Below are 20,439 nucleotides of genomic sequence, written 5' to 3'. Positions count from 1 at the left end.
CCGGCTGTACTGGGGCTAGCACAGGTTTTAAGTGGGCTTCTAAGATCGGAGGAGGGACAGCATCTCATAACACTCATGTATAGAGCCCTCAGTGATGAATACGCCTGCCCACGGGTACGGTCCCGGTGAGCATAGGCTTTGGAACTGAATGACTCCTTTTCTGATGTAGACTGGGATAAGACATGTGCACTGGTCCACAGAGTTTCTTACGACAACAGTTCTAAAATTATACATTTTAATTACCTTCACCAATCATTAATTATACCCTACGTTCTTAGCAAGATCTATCCTATCAGGGAGGCAAAATGCCCCGGATGCGGAAAGGACAGAGCCTCCTTTTAACACATGGCCTGGGCTTGTAGGGAGGTTAAGGCGTACTGGGAGGAAATAGTGCCAGGGACTGAAGCTGCCTCTGGGCTCCTATTTGCGATAACACCACGTGTATTTTTGCTAGGTGTTTTACCACAGCCTATGAGCAGTAAAATCCTGTATAAGTTCATGCAACTGGCTCTTCTCTTGGTGAAAAGAAGGGTGGCTATTGGCTGGATGGGTCTGAAACAGACACTAGCTTCGGTGAGGGAGATGTGGACCAGCTAATTGAGTATTACTATAAGGGGATTTGTACTCCAGGTGTTGAAATCATGGGGTTGGCTTTCTTTTTTATACACCTCTTTATTGGGTTTAATACAACCAAGTACTGTAATGCCGCAATATAGAGCAATGGAAAGAAAGAAAAGAAAGAGTGATAAAGAATATACATAATGAAAAACACAACAATTAACTTTGTCACTTAATGAGAGATATTACTCCAGTAGGGTTTACAAAGGTGGAAAGCAGTCACTGGGGTACAGGATCTAATGCCCAGCAGTAGGTTGGGATATATTTCAACCTCGCTTCAGTAGTCACGAGGGCACTGTGTGATGGAGCAGGGGGGGGGGCAGGGAGAAACACTGCATATGAATCAATATCAAATGAGGGTGTCAGTCAACATCTTGCATGTGTGGGTACTTGGCCATGGCGGACCTCCCAACCAGTGAGCATGAGGCTACCAGGCGAGGGGGCCTACTCCCCCAATCATAAAAGCAAAATAACTTCACCAGGAGGTGGTATGGGGCCCTTGAGTTATCAAGGGGTGCGTGTGTCATTTTTGGCTTCAATGTTTACAATAAAAGTGTCCTATGCATCGCAGCCATCACCCGCCAGCCCCTTGGACTGCAGGAGGCACAGGGTTTGGGCCTTTGCGTGGGACCACTGGAGCAGGCCCTGTAGCCACTTAATATGACTTTGAGCGTGAGGAGCTTTCCAATGTGTGACAATTAAGCGTTTAAAAGTTATGAAGGCCAAATCAATGAATCTATGGAGCTGTTTTTCACCTTTAGCACGCTGGCACAGACCTAATAAGCAGGACTCTGGGTTTATTATTAAGGCGTGGATGGTTATTTCCACCATTGTCTCAGTAATATGTTGCCATGCTGCCGTTAGTGGTGGGCAGTTCCACAGCATATGATAGAAGGTAGCCTCTGGTGTTACACAACGGGGGCACATGGGGTCAGACGTGGGGGAACATGCGCCTAATGCAGGACAAGGACAGATAGAAGTGATTCAGGTAATTAAATTGGGCGTGTCGAAGCCTGGAATTGCGCAAGACGCATTTAACAGTGGAAAGCACTGTTATCCACGCCTTTTGCGACAAGGGGGTGGTGAGTACTGCATCGCATCGAGAGCGAGCAGCTTCAATGTATTGTAAAGCCTTGATATCACTTTTTTGGGGTCATTTGTGGATAGCATCTGTGTGAGTATCTGCGATGTCAGAGGTTCGTCATCTCCCGAGTTCCAAGTGGTTTGTAGCAAATGTCGTATTGTACAGTAGGTCAGGAAAATGCCTGTGTGTATCCCCGCATTGTCCATTAGTTTGTTGAACATTAACAATGTAGCTTCAGAGTAGGAATCAACTACCATCGCCAGATCCGCTTCCTGCCAAGGAGTCATATTATGGTTTGCAAGCATGACGTGGGCTTGAGGCACGTGTAAGAGTAGTATCAGTGGTGAGTATGGTATATTAGGCTGTTTGCAGTGTACATATTTTAGCCAACATGTTTTAGCAGTTTCTAGTATGATGTTACAGTGGTGAGTGAGACATGCTCTGTCCGACAACCAGGTATATGATGATGTCGGAGCCAGTGTATCTACTATTACCGTTTGCTCTGCAGTGCAGTGTTTCCCTATCCAGCTTAGCAGCCAAGGAAACTGGGCGGCAAGATAATATAATTTGTAATTGGGCATCCCTAGGCCACCACTGTCCTGTGGGCGTTGCGTCGTGGTCAGTGCCACACGGCGTCTATCCTTACCCCATAGTAGGTCAGTTAGCACACTCTGAAGGGATTTAAAAAATGAGCGAGGGAGAGCAACTGGCAGTACTGCAAAATAGTATAATAGTCTAGGAAGAATTAGCATTTTAGCTGTGGCCACTCTGCCCATGGGCGATAATGGGAGAGAGCCCCAGAAGGGGAGCGATCCCCATACAGAGCGAAGAGCCCTATCGATGTGGCCCTCCCTCAGGCCATTAATGGAGTGATACACATGTATTCCCAAATACTTAATGGTGGTATGGCACCATGGTAGGTAATAGCCCGGTAGGTCAGGCTGTAGGTCCACAGGAACAGGCGATAAAGGAAGTATGCAGGACTTCGACCAGTTAACTCGCAGCCCTGATATTTCAGCGAAGGAGTCCAGTATGACCATTACCCCCGGCAAAGAGACAACGTGGTCTCGTAAATAAATCAAGGCGTCATCTGTATACAGAGAGACAATGTGATGCATGTGGCTTTCCGGTATGCCCCATTGACGAGCATACGTGCGCAATTTGGCAGCCAGGGGCTCTATAGCCATAGTGAACAACAGTGGGGAGAGCGGGCAGCCCTGCCTAGTGCCCCAATATATGAGAAATGTGTCTGAAACAATTTGCCCTGTCTTGACTCGAGCCTTCGGGTTAGAGTATAATGTAGGGATCCAGGTTATGTATCCAGTCCCAAAGCCCTTTGTACCTAATGTTTTAATGAGGAAGTCCCAGTTTAGGGAATCAAACCCTTTTTCGATATCCAAAGATATGGCCACACCGCGGTACGTCTTAGTAGTGCTGTGCAGAAGACAAAGTAGTCTCCTGATATTCATAAAGGTGTTACGGCCCGGGTTAAATCCAGACTGATCCTCATGAATCAAATGTGAAATGAGTGGGAGGAGTCTGTTCGTCAGTATTTTCCCTAGAACCTTGCAGTCTGTGTTTAACAGAGAGTGCGGGCGGTATGATCGCACGTCTAGAGGATCCAGGACGGCCTTTGGAAGCACTGCTATGAAGGCCTCACACAGAGATCCCGGCAGCTGCCCTCTTTCGTGCACCTCATTGAACATGCTGAGCATGGTCTGCAAAAGCTGGTTCGCCTGTGTTGCGTAATATTTTATGGGTAAAGCGGGCGTGCCGGGAGCCTTACAGCGGGCCATTTGGGATAGTGTGGCACGTATCTCCTCCATGCAAATGGGGCCATCTAGCGCAGCTGACCGCTCCGGCTGGATGCACGCTTAGGTGGGGCAGCGGGGGTGGCCACAAGTATGAGTAGAAAGCAGCATTTATAGCCACCTGAGTGTTAACTATTACGCCTGAGTCTAGTCTAATTGCTCCAATGGGCGAGCGCTGTGGGGAGTCCCGGACCAGCCAAGCCAGTAAGCGGCCAGATCTGTCGCCCTCCATGTACTATCTCGTCATATAATGTCTGTAATCATATTTGCCCAGTCTGGCGTTGGTCTCCTTATGGTTAACCCGCAGAGAGCTAAGCTCCTCTGGGCGGAACTCACTGTTGGCCACAGCAATATCCACCATATGCATTTTGGCCTCTAATGCGCCCAACTCACGGAGCAATACCCGACGAACACCAACAGAGGCAGCCATGCAATCTCCACGCACCACTACTTTGTGTGCATCCCATTCAATTGCTCGGTGTGATGATGTGTTATTATTTTGCAAAAAGTATGTGTGTAAGCATGTGGAGAGCTCCTCGCAGAAAGGGGGGGGTCAGATACTGCTTCAACTCGCAGGCGCCACGTAGGTATCCCTGTATTCGGACGACCCCACCCCACGACCACCCTTAAGGAGCAATGGTCTGAGACAGTGCGAGACAGGTACTCTGAGCTATGCACCTGCCGAATCATGGTTGACGCCGCAACGATCCGGTCTATTCTAGGGTGCAGGTCGTGGACCGGGGAGTAGAAAGAGTATTCTCGCTCTGCTGGATTCCCCTTTCACCATCAATCACACAATCAACTCCCCACTCTCAAAGGCTCAAATTCAAGTGAGGTATGACTACTTGGTGCATTCGACAATGGGGGTGAAGGAGTGATCCAGTACAAAATCAGTGGTGCAATTAAAGTCACCACCCCACAGATTATCCCCTGCAGGGTCTCAGAGCAGACCGGGAGTCGTATTCAAGAAGCATCCCTGGTTAGTGTTGGGTGCGTATAGAGCTACAAGTGACAATGGTGCACCATCAAGATAGCCCTCGGTTACAACATAGCGACCATTGGGATCTACTTGTGTGTGGTCAGCCTCGAAAGGCACTGCAGGTGCAATACATATTGCCACACCGCGGGCGAAGGATGAGGAAATGGTACAAAAGATTTGACCCAAATAGAGTGCAGCCTCCCAATGGTAGTCTCCAATAAATGGGTTTCCTGGAGCATGGCTATATGCACCAGGTAGAGCTTCAAATAAGTGCGAATACAATGCCTCTTGTGTAGTGTGGCCATGCCCAGTACATTCCATGTGATCACATTATAGAGTGTTTTAAGAGCTTGTGTCTGTGTAGCCATTTCTGTATAAGAGTCCGAGTCTGCCCTAAGCCCTCAGGAGCCCATCACGTGCCTATGTTAGTGGGGCCCGTCTGCACCCACCTTGGAAGTATACTACTGCGCATGAGTCTGCCATCACTCCCAGTTCCCAACTCGCTAATATTGATTGGTGGCAATAACAAAACAATCAAAAGAATATGTTGAAAGAAGAACAAAATAGGGTCTAACAGAAGACCAAGACAGTGCTTCACAAACAACACGAAGCCAAAAGAACAGAGTCTGAGATCAGGCATGAGGGACAACTGGTCCCTATGGAGTAAGGAACGGGGTGAGAGCCAGGTGAGGTGGCCTGGGCACCCGGCACACCGGATGTTGAACTGCATCCTGCAGCCACACCAGTCTGTAGAGGGACCAGGATACCCAAGTAAAGTTTTGACATTGCTCCCCTTAGGGCCCATAAGGCGTAGCAATTTTAATTTGTATAAGGCACACATCCAATACAAAGTCCATTATGAATCAATGTTCATGTCTTTATTCTCCAAATTTCAGAAACGAATATTCATTCTAAGTTCTTCAGTTCTTCAATTTTCCAGCTGTTGATTGTCGGTTGCCATAAGACCTTGCCAATACGTGTTTCGTCAGGGGTGTACCCCAAGACTTCATCAGGGCTGTCTGCTCTTAAGATGGATTTTGAAGACTTCCTTATTATTGAAATATAATTAGTATTGGCTCCTGGTGCAGCCGGGTCATGCACCGGACGCTGGCTGAGTTGGTCCTAATCCTTGTTTTTGGCTGAGCGGCTGTCGGTTCTTTTACAACCATGACCCGGCTGCACCAGGAGCATGGTACCTCTTGCTCCGCAAGCCATCTCCAGTGTCAGCCCTTCTTCATACTGTCTGATGCTCGGCCCTGTCACCCTAGCCAGGGGGGTCTGCCGAGCCCACTCCAAGCGGCAACTTCTAGAGGAGACGCCGTGGCTGATGCGCTCCTCCGCCGCAAGCCTCCCAGGCCCGGCCCAACTGCCGCCGCAGGCAAAGCACCGCCTGCGTCGCTCCCCACAGGGGGAGCAGCACCCACGGCGATCAGCTGGAGAGATACGGTGTTCGTGTGGGGACAGGATGTTTATTTGGCCGGGCACAGAGCTCCAATTTATGCTGCTGCTCCGGTCGCCATCTTGGCCACGCATCATGGGGTTGGCTTATGTGCTGTCATTGTATACATTTCTGTAATGTATGTTTCTCTCTCAATTATACTCGATGTTCCCTTTTATTCCTTACGAAACCTTACCATATCAATGTAGCGTTGTAAAATCCAAAAATAAAGGTGTTAAAAAAAAAAAGGTACTTGGGTGACAGCTTCACACTTCTATGTGAAGAACACCACAAAGACTTGAAACTGCCCCACTGTGTATGCTCATTGACAATTTGTTATCCAGCTGGACACCAGAACATGGACAGATTCAGTTGTGGTTGGACAAGGGACAAAGGTCGCAAGTGCTCCTGGCGGATAAATGGCAGGCCCTATGTTTTGCTGCTTTGATTTTTAGGTAGTTGGTCTACATCCAGCTATATATATAGCAAACTAATGCTCCCCTTAGTATGCAGATCTCAGTGCTGGATTCATATCAATCAGGAAAAAAACATCTCCATATCTAAATATCCTAGACGAAAGCTAGTGTAAGAAACTATATTTTAAACAATGCTTCACTATGGTAGCAACTTTTAGGAACCCTACATGTAAGGGCATGAGAAGACGACATGAAAGGGGGAAAGGTGGTATACTGTAAACAACTGTCCAAGAATAAGAAAAACACAGCCTATGCTGTGCTTCTTAGTTCTGAGGCTGCCAGTTAGATGATCAAGATCCTATGATCAATTGTGTCAAACACTAAAAATGACATCACAACCACTATCTTACGTATGTATATTGTATATGTATGTGGTAGTTCCATAGCAAAAAAACAAGCAAAAGGGCAGTGGAGCGCTGCATAGTCAATGATATTAATGATTTTATTACTCATGCGGTCACTACTGTATCTTATGAAGTTAGGCATAAAATATAGCTCTATAAATGATCAGTTGTCAATATAGGGGTTATTATCTTTTGAGGGGCCCCAAAGAACATCAAACAGACAAGTGAACAAAGCTCATTTTGTCATTGATATCTCTACATCCGTATGTGATTTCAAGAGGCAAGTTAATTCAGTTAGGAGACTTCCACATGGCATCTGCTGCAGCCCGAGTTTTTCGAGTCAACTGCATCCGTGGTTGAAGCCACATCGAAAAGCAGCACTCGATGGTTTCGCAGATTATTTGATACCACCTGACTGGAGCATCATCAAGCTTCAAACCAGAGACCAGAGGACACTGCAACCCCGGTAGGACTGTATGAATTAACCCAGCAATTATATCTGAACTGTACTTTGAGACAACTGCATAACTTTAAACTATTTTACCTGCATTTGCGTCATCTGTGACTTTCAGTATTTTTATCCCACACCTTTTCTAACATTTTTACACATTTCCCCCACGTTATAATTGTTACCTAACTTATCACACAATACACACACAAACAACAAGAGCAGAAAAAATTACCTCCATTCCTCGTGCTCTATTTACAAGACAGTACACCTCTGTAAGCGACATTATTCCACCACGTTCCTGTTAACAAATTTCAAGATAATTGAACAAATAAATAGTGTAACAATACTACCTTTTTATATGCAACACACAGCATGGTTCAGTGACATATGTCAGATACTCTGCATTTAGAGAAACCATTTTCTTCTGGTTTCAGTTCTGCCAGACGAAGTAGCATGGATCACATGATATTGTCAATGGGGAACAGCCCCAGTGTAGGAACCATTTGGCCTTAAAACCTTCTTGAATCACCAAATCATCATGGAGTTGCTCTCCAGGGTCAGAACCATGGCTTCCATCTCTAGGAAGTGGAGGAACGTTTTAGAAAATGTTGTACCCAGAATGGCCCCAATGCTTTATAGTCTGTCTCGAGTAGAAGAACCAGGAAGTTTGCAGATACAGCTATGATAGACACCCTTCCTAGGTAGTTCTCAAGATTAAGGTATCAGTGGACCTTCAAAAGGCACACAAATGGCACTACTGAGCCCATAGATATGAAGGTCTATACCCATGTGAAAGGGATGCATATCAGTGTTTCTTTAGCAACTGTCTGTGAGCATGCTACACAGTGATGTAAAACTATGCAGCTTTAAAACACGTTTCAATTATCACGAGCATAAACATGTTGAACAGAAATATTGTTTAGAATTAGGAGTGATGCTGCTTTTTTTATTTTTAATCAAAAACCAATGATTACACCAATCCTTCTGGGGTACAGTGACTCCAGGTTTGTAGACTGTACTTAATGTGTTTTTTCATGGTATGACTGCTCCCATCACAAGTGAATGAAATAGTGCTAACATCTGGGCTTGCTGGGATTAGTATCTTGAATGTCTGAAGGTGGAAAGGACTGGTCAATGTGTCGCACAGCTACCAACCTGCATTCTTTTGTACAAAAATAGTTGATGTAATAGTTCTATCTTCTTTCTGCATGCAGGATCGACTCTATGGCTTCTAAGCAACGGTCTTTTCACATTATCCAGGTATTCTTCAGTGGCCTACTTTGCCAGAACTAGCTTCGACGGTAGCAACCGAGAAGGTTGCAGCCTGCGCTAGCTGTGAACCATCTAAAGAAACCACGAGTGAAAATGTGAGGCACTGCCTCTGGGAATTTCTTGGAACTTTTTGGCCTCAATTGTGGTCTGGGGGCTTGACTCTATTTCCCCTGCGGGGTGCTTCCTCTTGCTCTGTGAAGTCGAAAGAGAAGAAAAGTAAATTATGGGTGGAAGCTTGAGGATATAAGGTAAATTCTTTAAATCCTCTGCTGGTTAAAACAAGCATTTGCAATGCAACGGGTCTCGCATTTGCTCGTGTTAGAGCTGATAGCGTTGTAAACGCCTAACCCGACTTTTCACTGGTAATGAAACCTATCGTCAAAAGTGCATTTATGTACTAACCGAAAAAAGTGCAATTAACTGTGTAACAGGGTCGATATTATGTAAAGCGCTCGACTTCTGCCAAGTGAGATCACGCTGAGAAAATAGAAAAAAAGTAGTCCACGAGCCGGATAGAAAACAGCGAGCCTCACATGTTTTCTGTACTTGGTCGATGAGCTTGAGGAGGGCTATCCATCGGAAAAGGCATGACGTATGCATGCCTTCCACTAATGGATTCAAGCAGATTCTAACAGGCAAGCCCACAAGCCAATGACAAACACTGACATGACGTGGAAAGGGCTCCGAGCCCTTTTTAATTACTAAAGCGTCTCGCTTAGCGAAACGCATGCGCAAGCTCATGCGACGCAGGCTTGACCCTAAAAAAGGATTAGGGACTTCCTACTAGGAAAGGTACAGAACTGAGCAATTTGGCATTGTCTGAACTTGTCTTTACTGCAGTAGCACCACATCCGTCATGGGACAGAAGAAATACTTCATACTAAAGGGCAAATCAATAAATATGTCTCAGGGTCCTCTTTTGTTTCCAAGGACCTCATCTCTATGGAGGTATGCTAAAGAGGGAGTCAACCTGAAGACACCTTGTCGCTCCAGGGCATAAGAGTGGGAGGACGTTGGAGGTCACTTAATGTGAAGTGTGAGAATATGAATCAGAGCTCATGGGGGCTTGCAGGATGCTATCTGATCAAATGCCTACACCTTTTGAGGGCTTACTTTCAACCATAGCCAGTAACAGTGACCTCGATCCAGGAAATGGATGGCTCTTGGGAGTGATGCCTTGCTGCCTCATCGATAGAAAAAATTATTTACATCATTCCTGCTTTACAAGCACCTTTATATAAGCTCAACCCTCTCTACTTAAAAATATAGTTAAAAGTCCTCTGGGGCGTGGGATCATCTTTGTTCTTTAAGCACAACAGTGCATCAGAGGCCGGCATTACAGAGCCGCTATGTGCAACAGAGTAATTTTTAGTTCATTCTGGTTAGGGAAAAAAGGAACTGATAAAGGTGCCTGCCAGTGGGTGTAATTGAGAGTAGTCCCATACATATATATTTTCTGGTACTGAGAAAGAGAACTTGTTTTCACCAGCCAGCTGCCTATGTAGGTATCATATGGTGCTTAAAGTCTGCTGCAACTACTACATGCACTTTGTTAGCGTGCTTTGCATCAACTTTATTACAAAGCGCAATATCTTGAATTGGTAGTGATCGTCCCCCATTACAAATATGACATACTTTCTATGACTCATTCATTAAGAATGTAAGCTCCATCACAGCTTAGAAAGTGCCTTCTTGACTTCAGGGTGCAGGCCCGCTCTTCATCAAACCTGGGTTTTGGAGAGTGTGGGGTTGTCCAATAAAGATGCATGACACCGGGGAGGTGTGCGAGGACATCCCATCACCTTTTTTGTGTATGTCAAAAAGCGACTGGACAGATGGCAAAATGCTAATAGATAGAGACAGTAAAGCAAACAGTAAAGCAATCCTGGGTAGAGCTTTCCAGGGACGCTTCTACAGTTGACTCGGTAGCCTTTTTTCTTTAAAAGAACTGTGTTGGAGGCTGGCACAGCCCCCAAGGCCCAGCACCTCTAGTTCCCTACCTCAAATAGACTTTTTGTGTTTTGTGTTACAGAATTTTACATCTCTCCTGGTATATAAAACTGAAGACACCAGAGGTTTACAGCTGACGCACAGGCATGCATTGCCCAACCACTCTAAACCCCGGTAGGAATACTTGTCTCTTTTAGCATCTTGATGTTGTTGTTGTGCCACTGTATTCCAGTCACCAACATCTGACGCCGTATCTTTTAGGTGCCTTTGACATTCATCAACTTTTCGCTCTTGGATTAACTTCTAAACCCAACGGAAGAAAACATAATCTGAAAATGGCTATTGCGTACTGGAGCATTGTGGGCCTATACTCAACATCATAAGGGTTCAACACAACAACTTCTCTGGCCAACGCCCTCAAAAGAAAAGTCATATAGAATTCGGAATTCTTATGTCCCTAACCACAAAATTGCAGAATAATGGATGTCGTGTGAATTTAAAAGAGGTACACACTGCAGAACACAGTGCATGGCATAATCAGGGTAGCCTTTTCACATGCAGTGGGCTGTAACAGGGTTCAACACCAATTCCTACTATTTTGTGTAAGGCACTGAATGTTTCCACAATGCTACCCTTTTCTAATGGGGTTCCTCTCATTCATCCACAGTGTGTGTTAAGACTTGTGAATTACCCAATATTCTAACCAATTCTCGCTTTACAAGTGCAAGGAGCACTAAGTGTCTGACTGGAAGTTTCAATAGTATATTCAATACATACAATATTCCAGAAACATTCTGTGTTAGCCTTGAATGTCATGTATGGGACTACTTTTATTCACTGGCCGAATACTCTATTAAGTTTGTGAGCACAATATACCATGCAATAAACCAGTAGTAGAAGTCTAATTTCTGATCATTTCCCTGTGGAGAAGGTTATTCCAGATATCACAGCAAAATTGTCTTCAGAAACAGCATTTTCTGCACCCATGAGGTCAGGGGCAAAGAATTTGGCTGGTGTTGCAAATAGCTCAATTAAGACTTGATATGAAAAGAGGGATGCCAAAAGCATGCAAGTGGATCTTCCATTAAACTACTTTTTCACTTTTCCTTCTGGCTGTATGGACGCACAAAATGACAATCAAGAGATCATCTATCCTACTTGGTTTGAGGCCCAGGGACAATAGAGGAGAGTGAGTAGGGATCATGTTTACACCATGCCTCCTGCACACTGAAACAATAAAACATCTCTAATGGCTGAGTAAACATGTAGACTTTGACTTTTGGATCTCTCACAATAAAACAATAACTTTTACACAATTTTAGCATTTTATAACCAAGTAAAGCTGCATGAGTTTTGTTACATGTTCAAGTGAAAATAACATTAGGATACCGTACACAAAACAAGTTCTGATTAGAAACTGTGCAAATGAGTGAGTACAAGGCACACAAGGCACAATGTCGATATATATCTTATGAAATAATGTTGTACGAGGGCTAAATTCTTTTAAAAAATCCAAATAACTTGGATTACATCTGAAAGTCCACCTCAAAAGGTTCATCAACCCAGTTCCCATTGCACACTATTGATTCACTGGCACTGATAGCATTGGTAAGGTCATTAGTACATACATCCCTATAATTTGGATTCATGCGACTACAGTCGTAGATGAAGCTAAACAACTCGTTCAGACAGGTTGGTAGTGGAAATTATGAAACACCGGCAACTGATCACCATCTGAAAGGAATTCATCTATTCCTCTTTGTTGGGTAAACAAGTTTAGTTGCATTTTCAAGATATATTGTAATTGCAAAACATCGTCAATAAAACCAATTCTTTCTGGTGTATATAAAGACAAATTTGCTTTGGGTTCCTTTAGTCATTGCCAGGACTGTATGGGTTAGGGATTTGACTAAAACCCTGCTCTTGCAAGGATGCACTTTGCAAGCTGTTGTCTGTCTAGAACCGTTGGCTACAGGAATCGCAGATTTAGTATAGATTTTACAAACACTACAGTAAAAACACAGTCTGAGATGCCTTGTTCTTCATTACCTCTAGAGGAGCCTGCAGTATTCCAGCCAGCTGTTTGGCCAGCTGCATGTGGTAATGGGTGCCAGATCCATATGTCTCACGGGTAACTGGGTTAGCGATGCCCATGCTCAGCAAATAAGATTTGAACCGGATTGTCTGTCAAATGGAAGGACAAACAATGGTTACAAATAAAACAAATTTCATACGCATCACAGGATACAACTAAAGGTGTGCAGAATTTGCATTTGCTTTTGCATAATTATGTGAAATTTTTGAAAAATAGACAAAATTGAGCACAACAATGCAAAAGTCGAAACCAGCACTTTATGCTATATTTTAGGACAAAACGTATCCTAAGATATTTTGCACTAAAGAATTGTGCAAAAACAGAAGCGCCGCAAACAGCAGCCTCGCACATTATGGTTCTTTACATTTTTCCTATGCGCTAGCTGAAACTTTTTGCCACAAATAGCAGCAGTCACACCACATGGGGAATTTCATGCAATAACATATTACAAAATTACTAAATTTATGTGATATTATGACCACGTAACAGAAAATGTACGGCCCTCGAACACAGACACATCACACTGTACAATACAGGACACAATAGAAAGAATTGCTCCAGATAACCAGATAAGGCAGGCTCCACAAGGTATACTCAACTGTGTGGCTATTGTGGGAGTAAGGACTGGCAATCATAACGGAGGATATCTGAACAGTTTTGTATTTGCAACAAAAACCAACATTTTGAAATTGCACATTTTGGATGGAATTTATGAAATGCCCCTGGTAGTTAGTAAACAACTGTACATTTAATGCATTTGTTCTACACCTTATTTATTCTGCAGGGCAAACAAATAACTGAACAGTTAAGAACTCGGGAGTGTCCCTGTAGAGGGAGATCCTCATTTAGGCTGAGCAAATGAAAAAGTAAGAGCTTATTTTTAGTAAGGCCATGACTAGGACACTTATTCTTTGAATGATATTTTCATTATTGTACTCTACGGGTTTCACTTAAACAGAGATGCGACAAACTGTCCAACACTGCTTACACTTGCCACCAATTCTGGGTGACCTGTGACTGTGTACTGCTTTAGATCCATGTGTCCATCACTGAAAGAACTAATATTATTAAGCACAAAAGGGAATGTCTGTGAGAAATATGGAAGTCATGAAAAGGCTATATGTATGGCCCAATAGACACATTATTTTCTAATATTGTATGTTTGTTTGAGAATAACTGTATATGCATCCAATAAGAAAAACTCTGCCCACCTATCATATCTGGCAAAGAAAGTGTTGACATAAAATGGCCAAGACCATCACTGATCTATGGGTTCAATGGAGGAGGTAAATGGGATTATTTAATTACCCATTTGATTCCAATCTGTTAGAGTGGTATAGACCCAAATGGGTAACAATTTAACAAACTTGTTAAAAATATACATTCAACATCTGAAAACCAAAGCTCAAACAGTAAATCACATAGCTGAGCAACAGCGAAACAGCAACAGTGAGTCTTGCATCCAACATAGTACATATGCAAGGGGAAGAAATTCCACAAGTCAGGAACTCAGTTCAAGATAGAGCAACTTCCCAAAGTAGCATGTACGTATGTGGTATTTCTATAGCGCAAGCCTGGCGAGAAGGCAGCGGAGAACTGTGCATGGTCAAAGATAAGCATAAAGTCAAGGAGTAATAGGCTAGTAAGCTTGGTTGTAGACCAGTGGTTCCCAACCTGTGGGCCGGGGACCCCTGGGGGTCCGCGAAGCCTCCTCAGGGGGTCCGCGACTGCTTAAAAAATGTAATAATATTAGGTCCGATCTATCAGTAATGACTCAGTGGGGGTCCCCAGGTTCCAATAATGATTCAGTGGGGGTCCCCGGGCTCCACTATTGATAAAATGGGGGTCCACAGAACTCAAAAGGTTGGGAACCACTGTTTAGACGATTGATACACTGTGATGTAGCGTTCTTTAAAGAGGCAAGACTAAATTTTCCTAAATTAAAGCAATATTGGGTAGCAATGTTGGGTAGCAATGTTGGGTAGCAATGTTGGGTAACACCTGATGGGCACTAGCATGTTGTTCCAGATTATGGGTGCATAGATGGGAAAAGCCTGCTGACTTGTTTTTCTTTTTAACACTTCCTAGTTTGCAGGTTGATGGTGTCCTGGCTGAGGGTGTGGTGAGAATCAACAGAGTTGGTGAGCTTGTATGCAAGATTAGGAGGGCTGTCAGTCATGACGGCCTTGTAAATGATGGAGTTGGTTTTTCCGATGGTGAGCACCAGCAAAGGGAGCCAATGGAATTCCATCAGGATGAGGTGATCATGTTTCTTCAAGCTGTGGATGAAATTTGCTGCTGCACATAAAATGTTGTTAAGGGGTGCCAATGTGAAGTCTGGGACGCTATGGAGTAGGTTTTACCACATTTGCAGACAAAAAAACAGACACGCCTGGGAATGCAGACAGAATCCTTCAGCTAGTTGACAAATCAACAGCTATGCTTTGCTGGTTTGGGTGTTACATATACGTTTTATTCCAATGTGTCAATTGGCATCTGTGATAATCTGTCACTACGAAATGTAGTGAACCATTTAATACCGTATTCACTTACAAAGAACACTCCCCTACAGACAAGTTTGCGTAGGGGAATACAGAGGAGGAGAGGGGAAACTCGCTGCAGAGGTGTGTCTAATGTCTGTTTAAGCAGACAGACACTTGTTTAAGCAGACAGAAACGTGAGATGTCACAAAGTCGAAGTAGAAGGGCAATACACAAGGGGCGTAAGGGTGAGGGCAGAGAGAGGCAATATCAATAAAATTTTAGTTTACTCTTAAACTTCGAATACATTTTTCAGGCTTTCTAGCAGTTTGCCCATGACACCAAATTTAGCAAGCAGGTCAAGCATTACCTTAGCAGTGGCCCTCCACTGTCCACCGCTACGAGTTGTTCATTTACAGCTAGAGCCATCACACTGCCCTTATGGGCAGAAACTGCTTGCCAGTCATCCAGAAGGGATTCCTAACCATAACAAATAGGAAGTCACACTTTCTCTCCATTCCTTTGTCAAAAAGTGGAGATGTGGCAGTAAGTCTACAGGATCACAAATACACTGTTTCTTCCACCAAAACAGGATTCAAGAGTAATAACTATGAAATAAAGGTTGAAGATGTGACCTTCAGAAACTGTGGAGACAAAGCTACCTGTAACCCTTTTTTAACCCAGTCCTCAATGTTACTGATTTTTGCTAACAAATAATTTAGTTTTCTCTATTTTGTCTGAAAGTTTCAAATTTTAAATATAACAATACAATGCTTAGTGTAAACTGCTTCCAAGAATGCCTGTGCTATGGTTTGCAGTACTGCATATAGAAGATGATAGTCTGCTATGTGCAGCACAGTAGGTTTGAAACTTCCAGACATACAAGTAGCATTCATCCAATTATGTCCACTAGACACAAAACACATCTTCAAGGAACTTATGATCGAGGGAGGTGTGTAAAACTCTCTCTTATGTAGATGTTACCATTGTATAGAGACCTTAAACATTTCTGGCTTTGTGAATCTCAACTAAAATACAGATGCAGACAATATGACTATTTCCATGAACTAACTACTCCTACTTATTTGTAGCTGTGGTGTGGTCAATTAGGTTATTACAGTCAATACAGGGAGTTTCCAAACAAGGGTAAACAGTATACGCTTTTGCAAAATTTGTCTTGAAGAAACAGTGTTACAAACTTTCAAATTGGCAATACCACATATTAAACCCAAACTACTCTAAATACAAGAAAGAAATCTAAAATACAAAATGAAATTGAAAACAAGAACATCTTAACATCTTTAAATTCAGTAAGTGTCTCTTGGATAAGATGCCCTGTGCGGCAGATACAACTAAAGATCTCAGGTAATGTTTGGTAAACTCTAGGAGTGCAATCCCGACTGCTGAATTGGTTTAAATGAACCACAGGGAATAAGGCTGTTGGCAATGAATCTTCTATGAAAAGGGTAGCCTGATGGAAGACGATTTTCCTTCCTATACATGAGGTGTTCTGGCAGCAATTAGAGATGAGATAATAAGAGGTCCTAATTTGGGAAACAGAGTAAAGTGGCACCAAATTGCTCGCACCAGCCACTACTGAGTTCATCAACCTAGGCTGTAACTCAAGGAACTACAGTATTGATTTGAAGACATGTGTCTAGCAGCTGCAGAGCCAATCAGGCAAATAACTACCTGGGGCCTAAACTGTGTATAGATTGGTGGGACATCTAGCACGTATGTGGAAACTCATCAGAAACCAGAGTGAACCGCAGATTGCAGGAGTAATCCGTACAAAAGGAAGCATCGTGTGTCAGCATTAAAAGAGTATTATTGTCCTCTAAAGGTTTTATATCAATCATGGGGCAAGCATTCAAAGTCACAGACGTAATGAAACCTTAATTTAAATAGAACTTCAACCTCAGATTATTCATTCAAGCTATTTGCCACTGAAAGCACCAACTCAAATATGAACATTTGACGTTTTTCCTCTTTAGACTGCATCATTCAAGAGATGCCGACAGACTGATCAATGGCCGCTCGATAAGGATAAAATGAAGTTAGCCCCTTATTTACAGGAAGATGCATCTTAAAACCACTGCCGAAAAACATTCCCACAAACTAAATCCTAAACCTTACTAGAGCGCTTGGAAATAATGCAGTGTAGGGTGAAGCGTAGCATGTGCTACGCACACAATTCAGAAATGTGCAAAGTGCACACATTTAACCGATTTGCATTAGAAATCCAAATAGGGCTGATCAACTGAGAGCATCTCTAATTCAGCCCAGCAATCGCTAACCCACACACCCAACTGCGGTAACCCCAGGTTGCCAGAGCAAATTACCTTTGCACGTGGGTTCCACAACCAAAGCAAATTGTTAATTGGTTTTATGCCTCCCAAAAAAACATGTCCCAGAAAACGCACAAACCTGCTCACCGATCAAGGCACTTGCCCGCAGCTTTCCTGTGCACATATGCAGGGCATACCTGTAAGCACTCACAAAGGCAAATATCAAAAAATATCCAGGATACATATGAAAACAACTGATTCGTATACTCTGCTGCTAGCTTAGACGTAAATACAAATAAAGTTTGCCACAACGTCCTTTCAATGAATGCAACAGACCACTTTGAAGGGACTGAATAATATCCCGGAATAGCCTTGCTCCACATAGCTCTAGTTAGACATAAACATACTGTGTTTTGTTCATGCCTAAGAAGACATACAATGGAACAAACGTGTGAATAATGGATATCATAAAAGGAAAACTTCCTTAAAGGTGGTAAACATTTCCTGGTAAACAATGCACAGAGTTCTACTTGACACAAAGGCCACCCAGAGGTCACTCCTACCTCAATGAACAATTTAGAAATTCTCAAACATAAGACCCGTAGTTAATCTGTTTGAATTTAAGTGGATGTTATATGTTAAGTGCTGCGGTCTTCTAAGAATTAAAATGTTGTGTATGGCTTCCGTTGGGAGATCCCATAACACAAATAACAGTTTTGAAACCCTGGTTTTCCCGGGCCTGACATCAAGGCAATTGGAGTTCTGAAGCAGCGCTGCGGCAGGCCAATATCTGCTGCCTTACCAAAGTACCCACGTCTCAGGAGACCCAAAGGAAGTGGCGACTGACGAAGGACTGCCGTTCCCTGTGCCAGATTTCACCTTTCTCCTGTCTCTACAGGCCCGACAGAGAGGAGGAATCTGGCCAATATTCCAGTAGCCAAATTCTGGGCAGATTTGTGGCCCACAGATTTGTGTGCTGGTCATAACGACTACTGTCCTGTCAGCACAGAGCCAGCTCGCTGCTTTCTCAACAACACCGGAGAGCATGACACACAGGGTTGAGAGATGGAGGGAAGGTCTATAAAGTTGTAAAGGAAGATGGCAGGAATTCATTTTCTTTTTTAATTTGGATGAGGAACGTTGTCAAGTGTAATGGGGAGGGTGGCAGGATACTCGGTGTTTGTTTGTCTTACTGGGTGGGGCAGAGTTCCGAGAGTAGGGTAGAGTACCTCAGGAACCAGGTAAAACATGGCACTGCCTCCAGGAGGTGGGATGTGGCCTGGCATCAGGTATTTTTTGCCTAATGGCCTTCAAGTGAAGGAAGGGGAAGCCTGCTGGAGGTGAAAGGATGGCAGATGCCTAGCAAACGATTTTCTATATGTTTAGTGCCGGATGGGGGGGAGCCTCTGTGAGGGAAAGAGGTGCATATGTTGCACCAGTCTCCCAAGACTCCTATCCAACAGGTTGCTCAACAAGATCTGTTTTTCACATCAACGTTCCAAGTGAAACCACAAACATAAAATGTGTGCCAAGACTCCTATATGAATGCATTTCTCACAATATGTATCAGGTGTTAGTCAATATTGTGGCTCCAGAACATTATAGAACCTGCATTTTATACATTGTTCTTATGATCGTTAACTTGCAGTCATTATATCGCCCCAGGAGTAAGGACTTTCTCATACTCCTGTGTTCTTCATTGTGTGTGTTTTCCGGACTAAAGCTTTCAGTACCATTCTTTATATTTTTTACTATTTGCCTCTTTCATTTAGTACGATGTATATATTTATTAGAATATGGTTTCTAATATTTTCTGTGCATGTGCTGATAAGACATTTAAAGACCCATTTTGATTAATAAAAGTCGTCTCTGAACAGCAGTGTATTGCGGTCCAAGACTCATCAGAATAATTTATCTAGTTACCTTTGTCAAAGTATGCCTATCATGTTGCTTCATCAATCCAGGCAGCCTAATAGGGTATAGGTGCTGATTGCTTTAACTTGCAGTGCACGTATAGACTTCTCTGTATTATACACACAATGTAGTTCTTAAAATTCAACACAAAATACTGCCAATGTTAAATGCCACAAAGTTGATAACTAGAAGAATGTCACAAAGCCAGAATGATCCAACGTGAATCAGATGTAACAATTAATTAAATTGACCATACATACCTCACCAGATGAAGCTCTGGGAATATGGCCAACTAGGCTTTGAGGCATGCCTCAGATGCATGAGCAGATGAGAGGTTATACTCACAATATGTACTGCTGTAAAAGTACACCCTTTTATGAAGGGGTTCACTGGAGGCTGGGAAATGTATTGGTGGGGAGCCTCACAGAAGATCTGAAACTCGCTTTGCTAGACCTAGCTGCAGATATGAATTATTATACAACTGCACTTCTAAGGATTACCTTGCTCATCGCAATAAGGAAGATTGCCACGAAATGGATCAATGTAGAGCGCCCATCCCTGGAAATGTGTAAAAAGTGTTAGATCACTGCATGACTAGGAAATCCTGGTATACAGAGCAAGATGTCCTCAAAATGTATCAACATTTGGGGAGGGTTGGTGTTAGTATAAGATAATTGTTCTTGCTAAATCCAGAGACCTCAAATCAAATCATACCCTTTAATTTCTCGGTGGGTAATACAGGTAATGTATAATGTAGATAAAGGTCCACCAAACACAGCCTGATTGTAATGTATTGTCTGATGATAATGATGGGAAAGTAAAAACAATCGTTTTTATTCCTTCATACTACTGCTTTATTATGACTGTGCTAATATCTGCGTATGTCTAACATGTACTGAATCCATTTACTTTTGAATTATGATTTCTTTATTACATTAACTGGAAGAATACATTTATTCTAACACGACCACTAACGTTCATGCTTTTCTGAAGCTAGGAAGCCATTTTAGTGTCATACATTTGTACATTTTATGCATCTAGTAGTAAGAGTAATCTCGTTTTAAAAACTGGCACTGCAAAACGAGAATTTGAGAAAACTGATGCCAGCTTTTATTTGTATTATTGTATCTTATTCTCAATAACTTCTCACATTAGACAGTTTCACTTAAAGTAACAGTATCACTCATTTAATGAGAGGGATGAGATTCAAGAAGTGAATTTAGTTACAATGTAAACATT

The 20,439-nt window shown here is 43.1% G+C and overlaps 1 protein-coding gene across 1 annotated transcript in view; it reads right to left on the bottom strand.

The window, feature by feature from the left end:
• The window catches only part of VPS36 (vacuolar protein sorting 36 homolog), a 141,859-nt gene that overhangs the window by 30,940 nt on the left and 90,480 nt on the right, over nt 1-20,439 (bottom strand). Inside the window, exons 9-10 of the mRNA XM_069205463.1 lie at nt 12,473-12,607; nt 7,434-7,499 (exon numbers count right to left, since the gene is read on the bottom strand). Of these exons, the coding sequence (XP_069061564.1) occupies nt 7,434-7,499; nt 12,473-12,607 (201 nt within the window). The remainder of the gene's footprint in view (nt 1-7,433; nt 7,500-12,472; nt 12,608-20,439) is intronic.

The sequence above is a fragment of the Pleurodeles waltl genome, chromosome 8 (genome assembly GCF_031143425.1).
Source record: "Pleurodeles waltl isolate 20211129_DDA chromosome 8, aPleWal1.hap1.20221129, whole genome shotgun sequence".
NCBI classification, from domain to species: Eukaryota; Metazoa; Chordata; class Amphibia; order Caudata; family Salamandridae; genus Pleurodeles; species Pleurodeles waltl.
The sequence above is the reverse complement of the archived record's forward strand: the minus strand, read 5'-3'. Positions and strand labels throughout refer to the sequence as shown.